Below are 22,597 nucleotides of genomic sequence, written 5' to 3'. Positions count from 1 at the left end.
GAATTGACTGACAAGTTTTGCTAACTTTCTGGCACGGTAAGTTAAGTATATTTTATATACAGTACCTTTATGCTACTAATGTCATGTCGACATCACATACTTTTGTCAAGGAAATCAAAGTGAAATTGATTATTAAAAGATTCTACCCTGGGTCATGATTCAATTTGTTCGACTATACGACATAGAAATGAAAGAAAGTATTGGTATAATAGATACATCTCATTTTATTTATATTAGGTAATTCTATAACAATACTTTTAACAGTCTTAAAACAAACGACTTAGGAGACAGCCGGCGGTCAACGCCGTGAGTTTATCTACAAACTATGTACAACAGATAAGGAGTCGGGGAGTCAAGCGCACGTGAGGGATGTAAATCCTCTCGGGCCGGGGTTGGGAGGTGCACTGTGCCGTTGCATGAAGGCGCACGGTGTGGATCCCGAGCCGCGCGCCACAGCTTCGAAGAACTGTCGCAGGTCACTGACGGAGCGTGTCGGGGGCGCCTGCAAGTCGTGCAGCGAGGCCGCCCGCCGCGGCGGCGTCTCCGGCACCACAACCAGCCGAGCCAACTGCTCGCTACTCCGCGCTAAACTACTCCCGCTCTGGGATAAGGACTCGAACAGTGCCCTGCGTTCCTTCACCGGAATATACTGAGTGACAGCCTCGTGAGTATTCGGAGAGCAGGACCTCGCTCTGCTCTCTAAGGAGGAAGTTTTCCGCCTGGCCGCCTCTATCGCGTACCGGCCCCGCTCTGCGCCCCCCGCCGTCCCCTCCCAGCGTTTTAGGTAACGATGTCGACCTTGCTCTGATTCGCCAGATCTCGCCGCGCGCGGCAGCGTGTGATGCTGCGGCGCGTTTAATTTGCTGCAATTGTCGCATTTTATGACCTCCGCTTTCCTTACTGGCGCATCGACCACGTCTGTGGTCTTCAAGGCGTCGAGGGACAGAGACAGGGAGAGGTCTAAGCTGCGATCGGACGACGAGTCGTAGTCGTCGTCTTCGACGACGATGCCCTCGTCCGTCGCAGCGGGCGAGTGGTCTCGTCGCGGCAGCTGCGTCTCCGGTGACGAGATGAGCCTCCGGCGGGCTCGCGGCGGGGGTCTAGGGGGGCATGAGGGGGTATCCTGAAACATAGCCTCCTTCTTTGGTTCTCGGATAGTAGTATCCGCTGCTGATAGCACGTCCAGAAAGCGGACTTGTGGGAGCGGCGTCTGACCGAGGATTTCGACACACAACGCGCGCACCCATCTTGCGTATTCCGTCGCATTGCAAGCCTGCAACAAAAAAAGATTACGTTAGTTCTCTCAATAAAAGGCATAATTTGAAAAGGCAGCTACAATGTTGTAATTATCAGGCGATTTTAGTGTACAGACCTATCGAATTTCGTAAAATTCATATGCAAATGTCAGTGACGTTAAATTACGGTTTAGTGAAGTTCTCCGGCTCAGCGAGGGTAATCTCATGCCCATGCAGCTTTTAGTCTATTATGTCTAGAGAAGCCCAAGATGTATTTGTCAGAACGTGTTTCCTTTACGTGTCAACACCTTCGCGCATCTAGCCCTTCTTATGGTAATAGCACCGCCAAAAGGTCGCCCGGTACAAAAGCTTGATTTACGGGTGTTGCTCTTTATAGAGATCTATTAAAGAGCGAATCGTGAGAAAGGTGGGTCTTAAAGGGGATCCAAATGTCTTGTAAGACGCTATTTGTATTTAATACGTGACCTCTAAAAATTAAAAAAATAAGTTGTACGCAAAGTCCGTTAAGGTATGGTTAAACTTTAATCTAGAACTGATAAGTATAAGAAAAGAAGAATATAATCGTTATCGTGTATATTATTTTCTTTTAATCTTGATGTCACTGCAGTTTTGCCTCTCTTGCTATGTTCGCACATGTTTTCATAACTTTTAGTCAATTATAATAATTAAGCTTCAACTCCCAGTGGGTTCGATTCCCAGCGCTGGTCTCTTTTTCTGGTTTTCCTGTGCATCTATGTTTCAGTCTGTATTTTCGATATCAATTATAAAACTCTTCAGTGAAATGTCATGCCCTACAGGGTTCACGTTTTGCATTATTTTAAGAGCTTATTTGTGCAACGTTAAATGCATTATTTGTCTTTTTCAAACCACAACCTCTGCAAAAACGCCTTTTTGAGCAACTAACCTCGTTATAGGCGGAGTTGAAGAAAAAAAAGAAAAGGTAGGTAAGTACCTCGCGCTTTTAATTTGCGTGACATAATTCTCTTCACTCGTATCTTTATTTGTGTTTTTGACTGATTAAACGTACAAAACCATCGTGATATTATTACGGTTATTTATATTCATGTACCTACCTCCTACTCGTAACTAGATGTGGTCAAGTTTTCGATTAATCAATACATGTCGTGTTAGTCACAAAGGCATTCCAAAAATAAGTATCGCTCCACTGAAAAGTCAATAACTGTTTCATGCATCACCCAAATACGACTGACTTTTATCATAACCTTTATAAGTGGTGTATTACAGTCATTTACCTACTACAAAATAATAATAAGAGAAATAGAAATGTCATACTTAGTTAAAAATGCAACCACGAAAATGGCTACCTATAGGTACTTTATTTTCCTAGCCCAGTTTGTAAACGAAGTAGACTGCACAAAAAATAGGTTAGGTATTGTAGAGACGGTGGTTCGAAATAGCACCGTAATCTACTAAAACCTACGAAAACATGTAAAAACCTTTGCTCACTTACTATAATATTTAATTACGAAATATATATGACATTTCTGTTCTTCCATGAGCCATGGTTAATCGGTAAGATCACTATTTCCATCTTAACCGAAAAGCATTTATAGTATTTCACGCTTGGCATTATGGTCACGTAACATGTGGATGTCTACAATAACTGTTGATAATTATTTATGAAAGCATTGTCATCACTAGACAATGCCCAGTGGCCGTACGTGTCTACTCACATAATTGTAGTCATTGTGCATACAAAAACTAACGAATGGGCCAATTTACTGGCTCTCGTACATTTGTCACTACTTTTTAACTCGCTTTTTGTTGCGAAAAATGACCTTAGAGGTTGAATACCTACCTATCAGTAACTGACAATTTATTGAACAAAGCATTTGTATATTGGGTGGGAGTTTTTGTACAATCTGACAGTTGTGGCGCGCCATGGAAGAGGCATAGGCCTAGGCAGAGGCATAGCATGGACATAGGTCCAGCAGTGGGCTGATGATGATGATGATGATGATGATGATGATGTACAGTCAAGTGCAAAAATAAGTATCTATTCGAACCACTCAAAAATATGTTACTTCGGCCTTATTGCGTCTGAATAAGAGTCTGTGGTACATATTTTTCAAAACTTTGAATAAGTTTTTACACTAATTGACTATACAATCTGTGGACACTATGGTTTCTGTGTAAAGATATATATAGTCCAAGATCTTTAGACAAGCTATTCTATGCATTCTCTAAAATGGTACCTATTTTTCGAAAAATTCGTATTTCATTAATTGAAGGGACGGTGGTAAGCTATGGAAGCCAACTTGATTAGCAGTTAACAAGTTTCCAAGAATACCATTAACCTTCCTTGTTTATTGTTCATACAAACCTGTATGCAATTACGGTAAATGATGACAATTTATAAAAACATAAGTATACAATTTATTATATCATTGTTCATGTAAATACATTAAACACGTGGTTAGGTCGCATAAATATTAGTAACACAAATTAAATTTTATACAGCATAGGTATGTTTTCAAGGCCGTTATAAATAATTACTGTGTTGAATAGCTGACCCAAGGAAGGATATTTTATGTCGCCATCAATAAATACGAATGTTCGCACCAGGAAATCGGGTTTCCCGGCGAAGTGTAAGTAATTATACTTCTTGTTGTTTCCCTACACACATAATATTTTGTCTTTAGTCAGCCTCTACCATAGCCCTCCTTTTTCCTATTTCATTAATAGGTGACATCACTATTTACCGGCCCGGATAATACCGACATGGAAATACCGACCCGATATTTCGTGTACACGGTGCACATACAAACTCATGTCAACAAATCTGTTGTAGTTAACTAGGTATATCTAAGACGATAGACCTAAACTAGTACCTACCTATTTGAGTCTGGAGTAGTAATTTGAGGGTAGAATCTTAAAAGTTGTAGGTATGTAAGATGCAAGTAATTTTCGTGTTACAGCAAAACTTTTCTAATCAGTAATTTTTATACAGTTTCCTCTTTTCGTACTCTCCCTTGAGTAATATAGTTACTAGAAAGAGTCGATTTTGAGTTAATGAATGAAGAAAAAGGAATGAAAAAATAAAAGTTCTTGGAGTTTTCGAAAGCGGACCAGATTATAGGTAACCCTACACACAGCACCCGCAAGTGACGTCGACGCGACACTATGGGTTATTGTAGATACCAACTGTGACTTTGTACTTTTCTTAGCTAGCGACACGTCGCCTTTATAGAAATACATAAGAAACCAGAAGCGCTACGGCGACATGCCGTCTGCAAATTTGTACCTTAACTATCTATCATTAGCCTATATCGGTAAACTGCGGCGACTATTCGACTAACCTTTCCTAAACGACGGTCACGTCAATTCATTCACCTGGAAAGTGGCGACGGCGGCATCGTCACGCAGTCTGGACAGCTGGAAGGCATTGGGCAGCGCTGGGGCGGGTCGGAGGTGCAGATGCCGCAGCGGTAAGCTTGCGGCTGGTCTTCTGGGCAGAGTGCCGTCGCGCCAGGCCAGTAAGCAGCCCCCGCGGACCGCCACGCGAACCCATGCCCATGACTCGTTGTCGTCATTGTAAAACTGGCGGAGGACACCTGGGGAAGAGGAGGAGAGTTGGTTATATATACAAGGTATTAATTAAATAACTGAAAACCAGTAAGTAGTTCGCTCAGAATCGAGAGTAGAATAATCGATTCCTTACACTGTTTTAAATTAGGTTGTGTTTGTGTTCTTAATTTCTTTTTTTATTATGCCCAGTCTAAAAGTTACGATGGCAACAGCCGCCAATTAATTATTTCATCGAGGTTGCATACATTTGGATAATTTAATACTGGCCGTTTTGCTGTCAATGTGTGATTTCCTTCTAAAACCTTCAAAGCGCGACTGACAACTACAAAATACGAGTGTAGAGCTAGAAATGCAGCCGAATTACTGACTTAGCAAAACATACGAATACCTTTTAAAATAATGAAGGTATTCAGAAATGAATGCAATCAAAAACATTTTTGGTGTGTCTGAGGTTTTCAGTTATTTAATTAACACCTAAATATAAAAAATAACCAACCAGCCAGCTGTACAGTACAGTCGCCTGCATTAATATCTGCCACAGCGGAGCGTGCAAAAATATCTGATACGTCCTTCCGGCCCTAGAAATAGAGTCGTATCAGATATTTATGCACGCTTCGTTGTGTCCGATATTGGTGCCGGTGACTACTACTGGCGGTATTGTCCAACGCGCGGGTGCTCGCAATCGCATTAATCCTCCGAGTGACAGAATCCTAATCCTGTAATGCCTGCTAATCCTGCCGTGAAGCAGCAGTGCTTGCACTGTTGTGTTTCGGCGTGGAGAGTAAGACACCCGGTGAAATTACTGGCACTTGAGGTATCCCATCTTTCTTAGGCCTCTAGGTTGGCAACGCATCTGCTATACCCCTGGTGTTGCAGATGTTTATGGGCGGTGGTGATCTCTTACCATCAGGAGACCCACTTGCTCGTTTGCCATCCAGTCGAATAAAAAAAAAAAAGATAGAAGTTGTGAAAAACAATAGTGATTCCGGGTGCGTAGAGAATAATGCCTCAGATTGTTTTTGCTGCAAATGGCCTTAAGACTGTGTTTTAAGAGCTATGCTGTGCGAAGATAGGTAAATGAAGCGTTTCTATTGGTGCACAATTAACACATTCCTCGTCACGCATCCTCGCACATCTCTAAGGGGATTAAGAATGGCGCCTAGTTTTTCGGAATTTTCATATCAATTGCTTTGTTAATGACATGACATTCGTGATTCACTAAGTTGGCGTATACAAAAGTATCTAGCGTCAATGATACTACTTAAACTCTCCTGAGACATAGGTATAGATAAAATTAAACAGTATTAACTGACTGACTCTGACGATTATAAAGGGCCCCATATACGGTACGATTCGTCTGTACGATCGATCTGTACCCTTAGTCCTTAGTGTAAGTTTTCGGTTACAAAATACGTCTCGATCGCGTTCGCGTTAAAATCTCAATTTATATGGAAACACGAACAGCGCCACTAGCGGAACGTTTGCGATGTTCGTGTTTCCATACAAATTGAGATTTTAACGCGAACGCGATCGAGACGTATTTTGTAACCGAAAACTTACACTAAGGGCACTGATGTTAATCGTGACGATTGATCGTAAAGAACCATACATTGTCGATTCATCGTTACGATATTCATGATTGCATGGGATTTTGTTCTCCGACATCGTCTTCGATGAAGTAAATAATTAACGATCTTGACATACACTATCGATTCGTCGTTTCGATCGGTCTGAAGACGAATCGAACTGTTGAAAAATCTTACGAAAAAAATATTAACTTGTCCCACTCCCACTTACGCTAATATTATTTAATACGAGAGTGAGAGGGACGGTACGATACGAACTTCGGTTTTCGAATGTCGTAGTAGCCCCCCTTATAATCGTGAGTTGAAGTTTAATTAAGTAATTGTATCTAGCTTTAACAATTAGTGAATGCCTATGTATTTCTTTATTGACAACATAATAAAAATAAAACGTTTAGGTAGATACACAGCTACTCGCAGGTTCAAAAACTTTCCTGTTCGTTAATTCGATTTGAACCTTATTCAGCTGACGCTAGGAGTCAAATGATAAAAATAAAAATAAAAAAACAGCTGACATTGACATTTCGCGGGACACTGGCCAGCATGCAAACTTGCGATGGGGATACAAGGAACAAAACTTAAAAGGTGAATGTGACATTTGAACCTTATTACTTGGGTTTACGATTCAATTTTGAAATCGTATTGGGACATGATGCATTTTATTTTTTAAATGTGCAGTATGTCTCATCCCGTCATTGGGATTGGAAGCCAGATGTTTTGAACAAAACATCTTTGCATGATGTTATAGGTACCGTTTATTAAGAAACTACAAACAATTACTTTGTTCACCTGCGACCCTATGATAGCTCGTCTATGCAATAAATGTCTGTTCATGCAGCTCCTCCACCTCCACACAGTAAGAACACACACAAATCACACAAACCCAACTATCACCATCACCACACTACACTGACGCGTTTCGAACTCAACCAGAGTTCATCCTCAGAGCAACATAACCGTTCGTTCATTCGTTGCGTTTCTGAGGATGAGCTTTGGTTGCGTTCGAAACGCGTCAGTGTAAAGTGTGATTGTGTGTGTGTTTTCTCTTTCAGGAGATGGAGCAGCTGCATGATTAAGTAGACAATTCTGCCGAATTCATAGCAGCAAATTTCATGACTACAAATTTCGGCGTTGTCACAATAAAACACCTACTTCATTAGATTTGTTTACAAACACCGTTCAAGAACATAATAGTAATATTGATGTTCTCCACATTGACATTGGAGCCTTTATAAAGAGTATATTGTTCTCTAAATAAATAAACAAATATCATTGGACGACACCAATTGACCTAGTCCCAAACTAAGAAAGCTTGTACTTATCTAGGTACTATGGGTAGGATACTAGGCAACGGATAAACATACAGCTGTGGATAAATACATACATAAAAATACATATTAAACGTCCAAGACCCGTGAACAAACATTCGCATTAGGTATTCATACAAAACAAATAAATATCTGCCAAAACCGGGAATCGAACCCGGGACCTCAAGCTTCATAGCCAGGTTCTCTAACCACATGGCTATCCGGTCATCAATATGATCTACGCTACGAAATAGGTATAATAATCTAAGTAAGTACGAAGAATTCCTTATCCTTTTATAACTTTTACGATTCTTATGGCTATGATAAATGATAAACCTAATTTTCGTTTTCATTTCGAAAAATAAAACATCTAATCGACGTGAGTCATAATATACCTATTCTATGAAACGAGAATTAAATCTTACCAAGAAGAGTGTTATCATCATCAGTCACCACAATCATTCAGATTAACTCCCAGAATTTGAGGTCATCCAACTCAGTCATCATCATAATTGTCAAATCAAAATCAATAATTATAATCGAAAAAAAAAAAACAAACCTGAGTCTTATTTATAAAAAATCAAGCTTTTTGCTGTCTGTACTGTTTATTGCACTAACCAGTTGTCTTTGGTTCATTTATGTCAATATGTCAATGAACCATAAACTACAGTTAATGTTTATTTTGCAAATTTCATACCTACATACTTACTCAAAATCTTAACGCGAAAAAACATCTAGAATAAAACAATCTGGCATCCAGATCCGAAACCCTCGAGATTTTTATCTAGCTGACATTTAAGATAGCTAAAAAAAGTATCGAAATTTATTGGGATATTTCTCATCACAATAATTAATTGTCCTACTTTAAGTCCTAGGGTAAGTTCCTTTTTATGTAGGGAAAGATGATAAACAAAAAAACAGTACCTAGCCAACTATTACAATGACATGGGTACAAACAAGACGCCAAAAATAACAATTAATAAATCTAATAGGTCATTTAAAAAACATCGAGACGCATTTAAAGTATTTGGCGCCTAAAGTATCAAAACAAAGTTATCTAAAGTCAATTCTGGCCATGCCTGACCGCCGACCTATATGAATTGAGACGATGATTGGTTTGTTTGTTTTTCTGCCAGATTTGCTGGCCAACATCGAAAGTACAATGGGGGACATAATTAATTGCTAAAAGAAATTCCGCTCAAAGACCAAGTTAATAGGTAGTTATAAATGGGAACTTAAGGATTTCCAACTGACGAAAAACTTCCGATAAGTTCAGAATTTCCAAACTGACGGAAAACTTCCGATAAGTTCAGGATTTCCAACTGACGGAAAACTTCCCATAAACAATGTTAAAAAAACTCCCTGACGTCTGTTTATCCGTAGTAAGTTGATATAAATAATAATTTGATTGATTTGTTACACTTCCAAAGTAAACACCCACATTTTACAATATTTTTACTACTACAGCTTTCGGGTAGGCTTAAGCGAACCGCAGATTAGATAATATGTCGAAAGTACTAACCGGAAATCCTAAGGTTAGGGTCCGTGGGGGTAGGCACAGGCCCTGGGGTAAGTTCAGGGCGTAATTTCTTCAAGCCGGCCACCACACGGGGTGCCGGAGACCGCTCCCCCAAAAGCATCTCAGATCATACTCAAAATCACCATCTTGATGATTACACCAACAATTCACTGTCACACGAAACAATACAGCACTAATCAAAAATTTGAAATTCACTAGTCAATACGACAAACTGTCAAATCAAATTCGTTTATTTTTTAAACGTCGAAAAAGTTCGTTAAAATTCGCGCGCGTCGATTGTTACTCTCGCACCGGCCAGCCGGCAGCGCGCCAATGAATGAATGAAGTTGATTTGCGCCCTTACCAGACGGCCCCACTATTTTACTACGAGCGGCGCGTTTCCATTGCGCCGCATAAAGACTTGTTTTTCTGCGTTAATTTTTATATCAACATTATTGTTAGAATTTCGTTTCTATATTTTTTTCTATCAAATATTGGTACAAATATCCTCAAATTGGTCTGTATGTATGATACTGATCAAGTAAATATACCAGTTTTTTAAGTAGGGTAAGTACCTACATTTTTACTTAGAATAATAAATTGAATTTGAATTTGAATACAATAGACTTAATATTTTGTTTTCGTTTTATCGCTGTAACATTTAAACAGAAACATCAAACTACGAATGATTATAGATATAAATCTAGAAGTTTTTAAAAACAGAATCACACCAACTTATTTTCTAAAATGGTTAAAGAAAGACTACACATTATTGTAAATACTGCCCTGACTGAATGAAATAATTGAAGAAATTTTTAAAGGTAAAATTTTCCACTAGGTATTGCAAATTTAATACAAATTACTTAACACCATTTCCGAATACTATTTTCGCAGATGTTTAAAAACGTTGTTTCCTGATATAAAAATAATGTACTTCCATTCAAATTGCACATTAAATAATAATACATTACTGTAGAAGCCGGAAAAGAAAGGCTTGCAGGCCGAGTATGTATACACATGTAGGATAGGTATACGAGGCTGGCATGTTCTTTTACGCCGAGGCTTTTATAGTGCTTTTCTCAAACATGCACTAAAATAATGTGTAATACTGTAAATTTAATTGTAATTTCATGTAAAACGCGTCGGCAATATTTATTATATTTACATATAGAATATTCATAGCCATGTGAATTTATTTAGTAACTGATAAATGAACCATAGAAATTCAGATTATTAATTTCAAGTCGTGTATAATGCCCTTTATCGTGGATATTTGACGTTTTGCATTGAAACAAAAGACTGTTGACTTGCAGCCTAGGCCTGCAACAATATATTTTGAAGCCTGTCTTAAGGAACAGAACATAAACATTACATAACATGTTTGAGAAAAAATAGTTTAACTTGTTGTTCTTTTACAATATTATTAAACCTGAAAAATTAAAAAGCGGGATTACGAAAATCGTAGTATCATGGAAACGTAACTTTTATTATGATACCGTTAGCGCCATCTTTTGATGAGTAGAAGTAGAATATAACAACGACTTTTCAAAAGCTATTAGACACATTTTGAATATAACGCCATCTAGCGTCAAGTAGCACTCTTTCAACGTTTTGTTCACAAGAGCTACATCATCAATGCCAGACATCGGCGCTAGATAGCGCTTTTGCAGATACAATACTCGGAGCAAATCTGCAAGTAAATATGTCTTGTATTAACGTATTATTGACAAAGTTAAAATTAATACTAACCGTCATAAACATTTTCAACCTTATTACCTCGTTTGACGTTTACTAACCGACCTCTATCGGTCGTTTTAAGGCCAGCAACATAATCAATCTTAGCGTGCTGCGATAGCTTTTGTTGTACGAGGATATACACAGATGGCGATACTTATGTAGTTTACTTCAAATAATCAAAAGAGGTCACTAGGAGTACTTGATTGAACTTTTAAATCCCACCTTTTGTAACGAATTTTATTTATGTCATTGTCGCATACATGTTTATTACATTGTACATTGAAATTTGCCACCAGCACGAGCACCTTAGCCCAAACTCACATTCTGAGATGAGCACAGGCCCTTTATTACGAAGTGAAAAATTCGAACTTCGTGTCTCGCCGCCCCGCTGACGCTTATATTAGGTATTTAAAACTAGTAAGAGGGACGGTACAATACGAACTTTGATTTCCAAATTTCTCACTAGTTGTTAATCCAGCCCTACATTAAACCCATCTTAAACATTGAAGCTGGTCTATGCCCAGCTGCTCAAATTATACCTATCTGAATACACAATTAGTTTAGGTACACGATTGACAATATTTGAACACTTAGTTGTGGTGTTTATGAATGCGATTGTACAATCGAAGTGTCACAGATAGTCACAGTTTCTTCTTCTCTTTTAAAATATGGCTTTTCTGTCCTAATTAATAGGACAATTTCGCCAGTGTCCAGTTAAACTCTCTTTGAGAGACACGTTGTACGGTGATTGTAGTTTTTGCAACTTGATAGTAAAATTCCCACGTGGAGACCACTTGCGCATTAAAAAATGTCAGACACGAGAGCAATATAGGATTTTGGGATCACTGTTCACTGTTAAGGTTAATCGCCGCATAAAACACTATCAAAATTATACTTCAACTAGCCAAAGAAACAGAAATAGCAATCCGCCATCTTCGAATGCTAAAATCGAATCCTCTAGTCTAGTCACAGTTTATTTCCTTGTGATGTAATGTCACTGTGACATTTAACTGTAGATAGGTTTCACAGGGGCTAATAATCAATTGGATTGATCTATCCCACTAATATTAAGAGTAAAATGCGCAAGTTTGTAAGTCTGTTTGTTTGAAGTATCACGTCTAAACCGCTGAACCGATTTAGATTAAGTTCGGTATACAGATAGTTTGAGCCCTGGGAAAGGACCTAGGATAGTTTTTATCCCGAAAAATTGCATAGTTATATATACATTATAGTTAATTGCATATTTATTAAGTAGAATTCTTCGCGGACGGAGTCGCGGGTAACGGATAGTGTGTTATATCTAAAAAAAACCGTTGAAGTGAGTTATCGGCCTTCAAATATGTGAGCTTAAACTCCAATTCAATAGAATCTGACAATCCTGTAGACACTTCCAGCCTACTAATATAAACACCGGGCTGCCTAAGGCTTTGTGATGTGACTATTATTCTTTTTTTGATTTCTTTTAGATGATAATTGCAACAACAGGGACATATATAATCAAGTGTGCCCACGATAGGGTGTCTTAAATATGTAGAAAATTGACAGATTCTATTGAATTGTACTTTACAAGTCATTATTTTTGTTTTTACAAGAGCGTTGTCCTAAAACTACCACTGTGCTCTATGTTAAATCTAAAAGTCCAGTATACCGCTTAATCCAGTTTTTTATTTTAGTAGGTACGCTCATAATATTCTTCATAACAAAGTTCGTGCTCGTTAAGTCTTATTGAGTAGGTATTTGATAGCTTTCAGAGAGATAATAAATAAAGTTGTACGCAATTGTAGTCTTATTCACTTTAATAGTTGCATAAACAATTGAAATGATATCGTTACAAACCGCATCTTAAAATAGCAAAAGTACCCACATGGCACTGTACGAGTTGATACATTGGTCATACTTAATGTAGTAACAATATGATTAAGTATGCATATAACTCCAAAGGTATTTTATTTGGAAGACTTCTCACAAGTTAAGTAACATTTACTTGAAGGAAGACGAGATCTAAATAAATGGCACATAAATAATTTGAAACAATCTGGCTTATACAATATCCATTAAACTAATTTCTTAACATAGGTAGATTATTAAATACAGCTAAGGCACGACTGGGAACTTTCCAACAGTACAGTAACATACATAAATAAATTAAAACAAATTAAAGCTTTGACATGGAAGAGACTATTAATATCACAATGTGAGATGGCGTGGCGCGGTGCTACCACGGGCGCCATTTACTCGCGTCCATCTCGTCTCCCGGTGGTCCTTCATACCTTTTTTTCTCGTAAAAACCTTCGGCCAACCGTCGCGCCTCTTCTTGTTTTTTGTACTCCTGGTACTCAATCAGCTTTCTTTTCTTTTTAGGCGGCAAGTTGTTGTAATCCATCGGCAATTGGCATTGTTCCGGAAGATTGACCGTCACCTCAACTTTGTTTTCAGCCGAAGGAGTCTTGTCTAATTGATTTGTCTCGCGGTATGCGACGGGTTTTTCTTGCGGGCTCGCTCTGAGCACTGGTTTCGTCGGTGACCTCACTTTTCTGAGGTCTAAAGTCTCGTTGTTCGGGACGCCCGCTGGGTACGGGCACGCATAATCACCTCTGTACACGTCATCTCGGTGCGTGTATCTCTCGGTGGGCTCTGCAACTACATTAACCTCGACGTGCTCGTTTCCTCGCTTATCCATTATATGTTGCCTTATTTTTTGTAATATCACATCTTTAGCCTCTGCGGGGACTCTATTGAAGTATGTACCGCTCCTATGTGCGTTCGTTCCATTCAATTGTTCTGGGGTATTGTAGTGCGCGGCAGGCAGCTTATCGACTGTCGTGAGCAGACCGGACATTGGCGAGGTTTTATGTGGCAGCCTGGCGGGTCTTGAATTCCATCGTTTCGAAGCGGATTCCCCGGAATAGATAGAGTCTTCCGCATCCGATGATGACCGGTCGTGATCGCTGTAGTAATGATGGCGGTCGGAGACGACTGAAGATGGAGAGGTAGGGGGTGAGAACGTTGGGCGCTCCGGCACTTGAATCGTGAGCGGCTGCGATGTAATCAGCCCGGATAGATGGCTGATCAGGTTCTGGCTGACTTTAGAGTCCAAATCGGGAACGGACATGATAAACTGGCAAGCTTCCGCGGCGCATTGTCCGAAGCCCGCTTGGAACTTCTTAGCTTCCAAAACCGGGTCCTTCGGGCTGTGCAACTTTGTTAAGTGGTTAACGGTTAATTCAAGGATGTCCGCCTTCTCCAACTTGCTTAAGTTGTCGTCATCGATCTGTGGGCAAAATAAAAAAGCGTTGAGTCGGGGCAGGTGCAAGGCGCGGTTCTCACGGCGCGATGCGCGGGCGCACGTCACATTAATATAACTGTATGCTGCACTCTTATTTCTTTAATGGAACTTGTACTTTTATATCCAGTTTCACTTCGGCGTCCGGACGCACAGAAGGACGACTGGCAGTGATAAAAATAAAAGGCGTGAATAATGAATGATGCACTGCGCATTGATGATCAGTAAGTGACTGTTGAGCTCGTAGGTAGGTATAAGACGACCGGTATTAATTTACATCATGGTAATTTCTGTGTTTACTAGAAATGAAATGCTAGTACGGCCGTTTTTATAAAAGCCGGCGCACTAATTTATACTGTTGACATTTAATTTTTTTTTATTTTACAGAGAGAAATAAAATAACTTAAGTTCCATAACAGTTCTAGGACAGAAAAATGGAGTTTTACGTTAAGTTTTTTTTTTTTTCACCAAAATTTAAAAGGTTTTAATCATGGTTACCGTAAGCTTCACAACTTGTTATTTAACAATCGGGTAGAAACAAACGTCACTTAACAAATGTAAGAAACTCTCTTACCTCCAAAGCTCCAACCATGAGGTCTTTCAGCTCGTCCAGGCATCGATTGATGCGCGCGCGCCGCTTGCGTTCGAGCAGCGGTTTCGTGATCTTCTTATATTTCGCTGTCTTAGACAGCGGGGCAGGGTCGTAAGACATCTTATTACCTAACAACAAAGAAGACATTATGTTAAAACAAAATACTAAAAGATTTAAACGTCGTCTTTAAATTAATTGCAGGGTGAAGCTTCGCACTTAACACGGACGACTCAATAAAACACGACAATGGAGTTAAACTTTTGTTTCCTAAATAAAACTCACCTTAAAAACCACTTTATATCACCATGCAAATAACTTCAAGTTTAAAACGCGTCGTCGAGAATGGACTTCTTAATGCGTTGACGGAACGCACGCACGACCTCTCTGGTGTCTTGCAGAGCACTGCCTGAAAAAAGCCTTCGCCCCCGCCCGCGCCGCGACCCTCCGCCCTTCCATTCATGCGCGGGAGCACGTGTGGCCCGCCGATCGAGTTTCAAGCACGCCTCGCATCTAAGGGAATGCAATTTACAATAGCACGTTTTTTTTCATAAATACATATATAATAAAGTTAATATGCAACCTTTATAATTATTTATTTTATTATAATTGAATCAATTCACACAGATGATATTTAAATTAAATTTTCCGTCCGTTTATTCTTTTAAGTACATATTTTTAGTACAGCAGTGGTTATAAGGCCATTATTAAACTTTATACCCATGTGGCAGTGTACTATCTTCGTCATTTACTTTTAGTTTCGAATGATAAACGCATCAAGTAGTTAAAACGAGTAGTAAAACTTCGCTGCATGATAAACAGCTATATATCTAGCTTAAGCTGTATGTATTACAATAATTAAACTTTCTTGTTTTGCAGCTCCGCCTTTTCCCCTCGTCAAATAACCCTAAATATAGTTTAAAAAGCAGCAAAAGCCATAAGAACCTAAAAAATATCGCTAATATAACACAAACACAATAGGTAACCGCTAGTTTTTACAGTCTCAACTGTTTACTTTATTGCCCTGTAAAACTCTGTCTCTCTTTTAAAACTATTATCCGGATAACCACTATGTAAACTCCGCGTTTATAAACAAAACGACTTGACAATTTACCCTTATTGTTTGTAAATACCCTCTTCTCGGTGTAAACACTATCTATTTTGCTCGAATGGGTACAATTATAATTTGATCTCCCTCGTTTAGACCGCTACGTCTTTGGCGGTGCGTTTCAAAAATTTAAACAATAGATTCGAAAAAAACTTTCTTATAAATGGCACGGACCTAAAATCGGACGGCTTAAATGGCCCTTTGCGTTCCTTTCTGCGGCAGGTAGCGCGTGTGTTTCAAAGATTGGGGGTCTCTTGGTGTTGGAATGTTTTTAGTCAATTGGCAGTAAAATAACGATAAATTTATGATTTTAGCGAGGGTGTGGGATGACTTAATTGCAGCAGTAGGTATGCAAGCTAAGGATAGCTCTAATGACAGCCGAGCTCCGGTAATAAATGCCCAGATATCCGAATAACGAGTCAAATATTTAATTCGAATAATTACTAAAGAATAATATATCTAAGATTCACTTAAAGCTCTAAATACATAAAAAAGAATCAGTTTTTAAATAGTTTTATTTAAAAATAACTCAAAGTTCAAAATAACATAACAGCAAAGGCCCATTCGAAAAAAAATACTAACATGCAAAAGCTTTTTAGTCTGAACTGAGGGGCTACCACGAAACTCGAAAATCGAAGTTCGTATCGCACCGTCCCTTTCACTCGCGTATTAAATAAGCGTCAGCGGGACGGCAACATACGAAGTTCGAGTTTTGCACTTCGTAGTATAAGGCCTGAAACGGAGCGCTTCGCTTGCGCCTTGTGCTCGCTCGTATTTAAATTATTCTAAGCTTTTATATTGTGACATATAGGCATATAAGCACAGTCCTAAAAAAGGAACCCTTATGCATTTTATATCAGTAAGAAATCATTATAATCATAAAAGTTGAACATCCCGTAGAAAATAATCTCTTACATCAAAAATGTCTCGTTTCGAGATATGAGGTTTAGTTATCGACATTATTATTTTTACTCTTCCCTATGGACATGACAAGAAAGGTCCACAAATATTTGTCTCTATTTATTAGGAGTAGCCAACTTTATTCCCAAATAAAACATAATTATAATTTCTTTATTTCGTTCATAAGTTTAAAGACTCCAAGTCATTGACTTCTTGTCCCCAGGAAAGACAATTTTTGATTCTTATTCTCATTTCGTAAAATGCTCTTCCCGCAGAAACATGTATTATGTCTACAATCAGGGGAGTTCGAACTGTTAGACCAAACAATGACATTCTGACCCTGTGACTCACTACGCATACCGATTATACTTACTTATTCCTGCACTCGACAACTATGAATTGCATAGGTACTACCTACCTACTGAACTTTGCTCACACAGCATACAAATAAGTAAGATTTGTACAGTCACCAGCACAAATATCTGTCATAACAAAGTGTGCATAAATATCTGGTACGACTCTATTTCTAGGGCCGGTAATTGGACGTGTCTGATATTTTTGGACGCTCCACTGTGGCAGATACTGCAGGTGACTGACTATACTTACACGTAGATAAATTTTTCACCATCATAATATGTGTTTTGTCTCCGATTGACAAAGGGAATTTCAAAATGACAGTTAGAAATAAGTAGATACGGGTCGGATTTGATGGGTTCCATATTACCGTTTCGAAAAAAAACAACACGTTTTTTTTTGTATCAATATAATCAACTTGGTTAAATAGAAAATATTGCTAAAAATTGAAGAGGGTACAATTTTTAGATGTATTTCTGTATCCGAGGAACGAAGCTCCTGAATCAGTATTAACTAATATTTACCCGCGGCTTCGCTCGTACGAACCATTAGGTCTGGCGATTGAATTAAATTTCGGGGAAGTGCAAAAATTCCATCGTGGTCTTCATTGAAATGATAAAGCGGAAGAACACTTGTGCAAAATTTCACGTTCTAGACTTACCACTTGATATTTCAGGATTTAAAATGTAGCACCGCAAGAAAACCCGCTTTCACGTAAAAAAACCTCATCGATCAATCCGTTTGTGAGCTATGATGCCAGAGACAAACAGACAGATTGACTGACTAGCAGACATTAACGTCAAACTTACTCATCATCATCATCATCATCTCAGCCGTAGGAGTCTGCTGTTGGACGTAGGCCTCCCCCATAGACCTCCAGTCGCTTCGGTTGGCGGCCTGCATCCACCGTGAACCCGCGGCTTTAACCAGGTCATACGTCCATCTCTTTGGTGGACGTCCTACGCTGCGCTTGCCAATCCGCGGTCTCCACTCGAGAACTTTTCGGCCCCAACGGCCATCTGTTCTCCGTGCTATATGGCCTGCCCATTGCCACTTCAACGACCCTTGTTCTATCTGGTTTACACCTCTTTATTTACGTCAGGGGTTAAAAAATAGCTAATGTGTTATACTAGAGTTTCTGGTGTTTATCTACCAATGTTCATTTAGAATTCACTATGTCTTGTTAAGTTATTCTATTATGATTATACGTTTAGATTATTGATTTACTTAATATACTTCACCTATTTATTTTATTTGAATAGTATAGTTTACTGCTATTGGTTAATTGAATACTAGGCACATCCTGTATTCTCACATTTACTCAGAAATTTATTTATATCACTATTCATAGTGTTAAATCACCATTAAATTTCCATGTTTCATTACCCCAGAATGTCAATGTAGTAAAATCTTTGCGAACGGCCGGATATTAGAATAATTTTACGAGAAAGGTGTTAGCTGTATTACCTATAGATCATTGAAAGTCCGCTACGCAATCATAGATGGCGTTAGTGATGTCGTTCTTATACCACAAACATAAAATATGATTTACATTGAATCTATACATATCTATAGATAAAGGCACCAATCAATCAATATTATATATTGATGAGTATTAATCTCAATTTCTATCAGCAGAAGCCATTTAGGAAATTAATTAAAACTTAGCCATATCGGTGTATAAACCCTCCTTATACGGAATACAAGCGCTTAATCGATTATGCATGTAGCATCCATCCCTTTTGCAAACGCAAGTTGGTCAGAAAGGGATATATGCTTTATCTAAGAATACAGTTGATCAAATTATGTGCTTTTGCCGTTGTTATGACTGTTTATGTCTAAAAAAATAAAATGAAGCTAATTGCCACATTGACGTAATAGTAATTGAAAATACTACTTGTAGACTGACAATATCAGCCATATTGACTACACTAGATCCTAGGGCCTAGAGAAGTCGTGATAGCGACTACGCATCGTCAGTATGGCCCTTGGCCTCTAAAACAGAGGGTCGTTGGTTTTCGCCTTGGCTCGCACCTCTGTCAAGACACCAAATGATTTAGGCAAAAAAGTAAGTAAAGCTTGTGCTATGGGTGCTATTTATTAAACATATTTAAATAAATATATACACACTAAAATGCATATTAAAACGCCCAAGACTCGAGAGCAAACATCCATATTTTTCATACAAATATCAGCCCTGACCGGGGATCGAACCCGGACCAAGCTTTATATAAGGTTCTCTAACCACTGGGCTATCCGGTCGGCCGCGTCGTACATGAGAATCGATGGTTTAAGTTTCGGCGTTTCGCTTTAGACCGATCTTATAGTACGAACCTAACTTAGACCAAACTTACTAGAGATTTAGACTTAAGACTTAATCGTTTCCTCATAAAGCCAGCCACACACGGTCAATCCGCATAACGGTACTGTATAAATCACTCTCGCACATAATCGCTTCATTACCATTAATTAAAGACGACAGTCGGTGGGCGTTTTTGTTTATCCGTCGTGCCACGCGTGAGAACGCCGCCCGGTAATGTTCTCACATACCTATATGCAAGCGCATTGTCTTGTCCACTGCATTTGTTTTTAGCGGGCTGTTAAAAAGATGGACAGTTAAAGTGACGGCAAAGAATACTAACTCTTACATACTAAATTCATCATTTCGTAAGCACAACAGAACTAGCTTTTGCCCGCCGCTCCGTCTGGGAAAAGTTCGTTTGGCGTTATCCCGCTGGAGTTATGTAATTTTCTGGGATAAAACTATCCTAGTCCTATCAGGGGTTTCAAACTATGTCAATACAAAATTTCATCTAAATCGGTTCAGCGATTTAAGCGTGAAGAGGTAGGTAAGAGAAAGACGGTTAAATAAATAAACTTCATGTGCCTTTCTACATCCGAATTCAGTTCAAACGCATTTTTACATCATCATCATCAGAATAGACGCCTATAGACCTTAGATCGCCACAATAAACGGTAACTAGCCACTTATACTCTATTTATTAAACCAAGATACTAAAATGACAGTATGAAATGTAAAATGTAAAAATAATGTGACCAGCATAGTACGAAAAGTGCTGCTCTCTGATTTCGGCTTTCGACATTATTGCAAATAATCGGTAAAACATACCTTATATTTTATCGAAACAAAAATAAAATTAAAGCATTCAATATTCTACTTTCCATAGGAATTAAGATTTTAGGCAAAACTTGCTTAGAATCAAATTAAATTTAAACATCAACATCTACAAAGTCGAAATATCTCCTAAACGGTGGCATTTTCATTAGACCCATTTTACCTTTTTTAGAATGCTTAAGTGCCCTACGTGTGTTAGTACGTCACAGATCCGTTCATATCTTAACATTTTATACCTACGTATAACATAGGTACTTATAGCGAAACTTTTCGGTGATTACCGGATTATTCATTACCGGTCGTGGCACATCACTATTTATGAGATGTAAAAAACAGGTAACACATGAAACTTTATTTTAGTACCTAAGTACCTTGTTTTAATTAATAGAGTATAGGTACATCCTCCGCGTTTGCCTGCAACTCTAACAATGTATACCTATCGCCAGTCCATCTAGTCACTAGATTCTAGTGAGAAGCCTGCCTAAGTTACGTCTTCCAGTATTTTCACACTCCGATACAAAATAAAGTTTCTATAATAATATTTTTTATAAATTGAGTTTTTAGGGTACGGACCCTGGGATGTTAGTCTAAACGGTGCTTTCGCACATGTGATTTTAAAAATCGGTCTCTTAATGTACAACCAGTTTGGTCAAAGTAATAGGTATACCACGCGCCATATAAATCTGCCTAAAAGTTCATTACTTAATACTCAGTTTTGACACATTTTTGAGATCCATTTTTTATGCGACGTCTTTACGTTACTCCCGGATTGTGTTGGAATCGCTTAACGGTATAGTGCCTATTCAATTATTGGAATTATACCTTTATAGTTTTTGTGGTACTAGTCGGGGCAATGAACTTTTAGGCAAAGTTAGGCGGCGGAAGATATAGTAACTGTTACTGTTTGATACTACACGGCGACCAAAAAGTGGTATGGTCACTCGTATTCCAAAACCACTTAATCCAGTTTAAGGTCATCGCTCATCACTGAGGCAACATGCTGTGTTGTGTTGTGATGCGATACGCCAATATGTAACACAGAATATTAAACCGGTAGCTCGATCGAATTGTTAGTATTTATTAGCAGTAGTCATCGATCTGCTAGGAGCCGTGTAAGGGTTACCATGTATGTCCTGATACCTCAGAATTTTTAGACGATTTTCAAGATCACAGCTGGATTTTGTAAATATCAGAATTTTTAAATTTTCATCAAAATTAAGTAGGTAGATTTTTTATTATTAAGAAAGTACATTTTTGTAGAGGATGGAAAGTAGGTAACCAATAGATGAACTCGTATAATTGATATATACGAGTTCATCTGTTGCACTTTTGGCCGAGACTAAATATTGTGCTTTTCACAACCAATGCGAGGAAATAATAAACATTTATCACTAAACAAACAATAACAATCCAAAGACAGCGTTGCTTCCAGCCAATTTTAGTTTTTTTGTGACTTTTTTTTAAGCGAATCCGTTCTTGCTTGCCAGTACCCAAAACCACATATTTAAACAATATAAACGTCATCCTCGTCTTGTCCGACCTGCGGCAGAACCTGGCAGAACGATGAGCATTCGATGAGATTTTTTGTCTCATTACCATCTAATGACAGTTGATGTAACTACTTATTCTATGCAAATAAATCTTCTGTTCGCGCACTGAGCAGCCTGGCTGCGGCAGCACGACGAACATGACGAGGATGAATACTTGCGCACTAAGCAGCCTGGCTGTTCAGCCAGTGCAGTGTGCAGCAGGCTTAAAAAGTTAATGCTGTAACGTTTTTTCATACTTAAAAAAATTAAAGCATTTTGTGCATAGGTACTAAAAGAAAAACACCACATCAAAGTCATACATGACGCATTCTCATTGGTAAATTTAATTTCACATGCAGCAGACGATACTTTTGATTAGTCCAATTATCGTTTCAGCATTCCGAAAAAAATCTGAAATATATTCTAAAAAGTCGTATCGTACTATGATAAAATACATAGATACGACCTGTAAACGTAATGTGTTACATTGTTGTCGTGTTTTTTTTAATACGCTTCAGTACTCGTACTCATCGTACAGCCGTTTTGACATTTGACCCTAAAAATAATAAAATTCAATATTAATGAATATAAAAATGTCACTCATTTAATAGATAATTGATTGACACTTCACTTCGGTACCTATCAAAATTGGTTAAGACAAGGTTAAGACATTTTTGAGAAAAATGATAATAAACAAACACGCACAAAGAAAAACACACACACAAACTCTCAAATACTAGGTTAGGT

General features: G+C 38.5%; 2 protein-coding genes across 2 annotated transcripts in view; both read right to left on the bottom strand.

The window, feature by feature from the left end:
- Positions 1-200: 200 nt before the first annotated feature.
- Positions 201-9,552, bottom strand: LOC141440926 (uncharacterized). Its single transcript, XM_074105521.1, has 3 exons — positions 9,218-9,552; positions 4,611-4,831; positions 201-1,273 (listed from the first exon to the last, which is right to left on the bottom strand). The coding sequence occupies exons 1-3, from the start codon at positions 9,333-9,335 to the stop codon at positions 353-355; spliced, it is 1,260 nt and encodes a 419-aa protein (XP_073961622.1). The 5' UTR covers positions 9,336-9,552; the 3' UTR covers positions 201-352.
- A 3,179-nt stretch (positions 9,553-12,731) lies between these two features.
- Positions 12,732-22,597, bottom strand: part of LOC141441014 (uncharacterized) — a 122,384-nt gene continuing 112,518 nt past the window's right edge. The window contains exons 2-4 of the mRNA XM_074105630.1: positions 15,109-15,336; positions 14,809-14,954; positions 12,732-14,222 (exon numbers count right to left, since the gene is read on the bottom strand). Coding sequence (XP_073961731.1) covers positions 13,167-14,222; positions 14,809-14,946 — 1,194 coding nt within the window. The 5' untranslated portion in view covers positions 14,947-14,954; positions 15,109-15,336 and the 3' untranslated portion in view covers positions 12,732-13,166. The remainder of the gene's footprint in view (positions 14,223-14,808; positions 14,955-15,108; positions 15,337-22,597) is intronic.

This window comes from Choristoneura fumiferana, chromosome 23, assembly GCF_025370935.1.
Source record: "Choristoneura fumiferana chromosome 23, NRCan_CFum_1, whole genome shotgun sequence".
NCBI classification, from domain to species: Eukaryota; Metazoa; Arthropoda; class Insecta; order Lepidoptera; family Tortricidae; genus Choristoneura; species Choristoneura fumiferana.
Note: the sequence above shows the minus strand (reverse complement) of the source record. Positions and strands in the feature narration are given on the sequence as shown.

Excerpts from the sequence above, each read along its gene's own strand:
- LOC141440926 (XM_074105521.1), bottom strand. The coding sequence starts at position 9,335 with ATGCTTTTGGGGGAGCGGTCTCCGGCACCCCGTGTGGTGGCCGGCTTG. Across the intron at positions 4,832-9,217 it reads CCCTAACCTTAGGATTTCCG|GTGTCCTCCGCCAGTTTTAC; the intron begins GTTAGTACTTTC and ends CCTCTTCCCCAG. Across the intron at positions 1,274-4,610 it reads CCGCCGTCGCCACTTTCCAG|GCTTGCAATGCGACGGAATA; the intron begins GTGAATGAATTG and ends TTTTTGTTGCAG.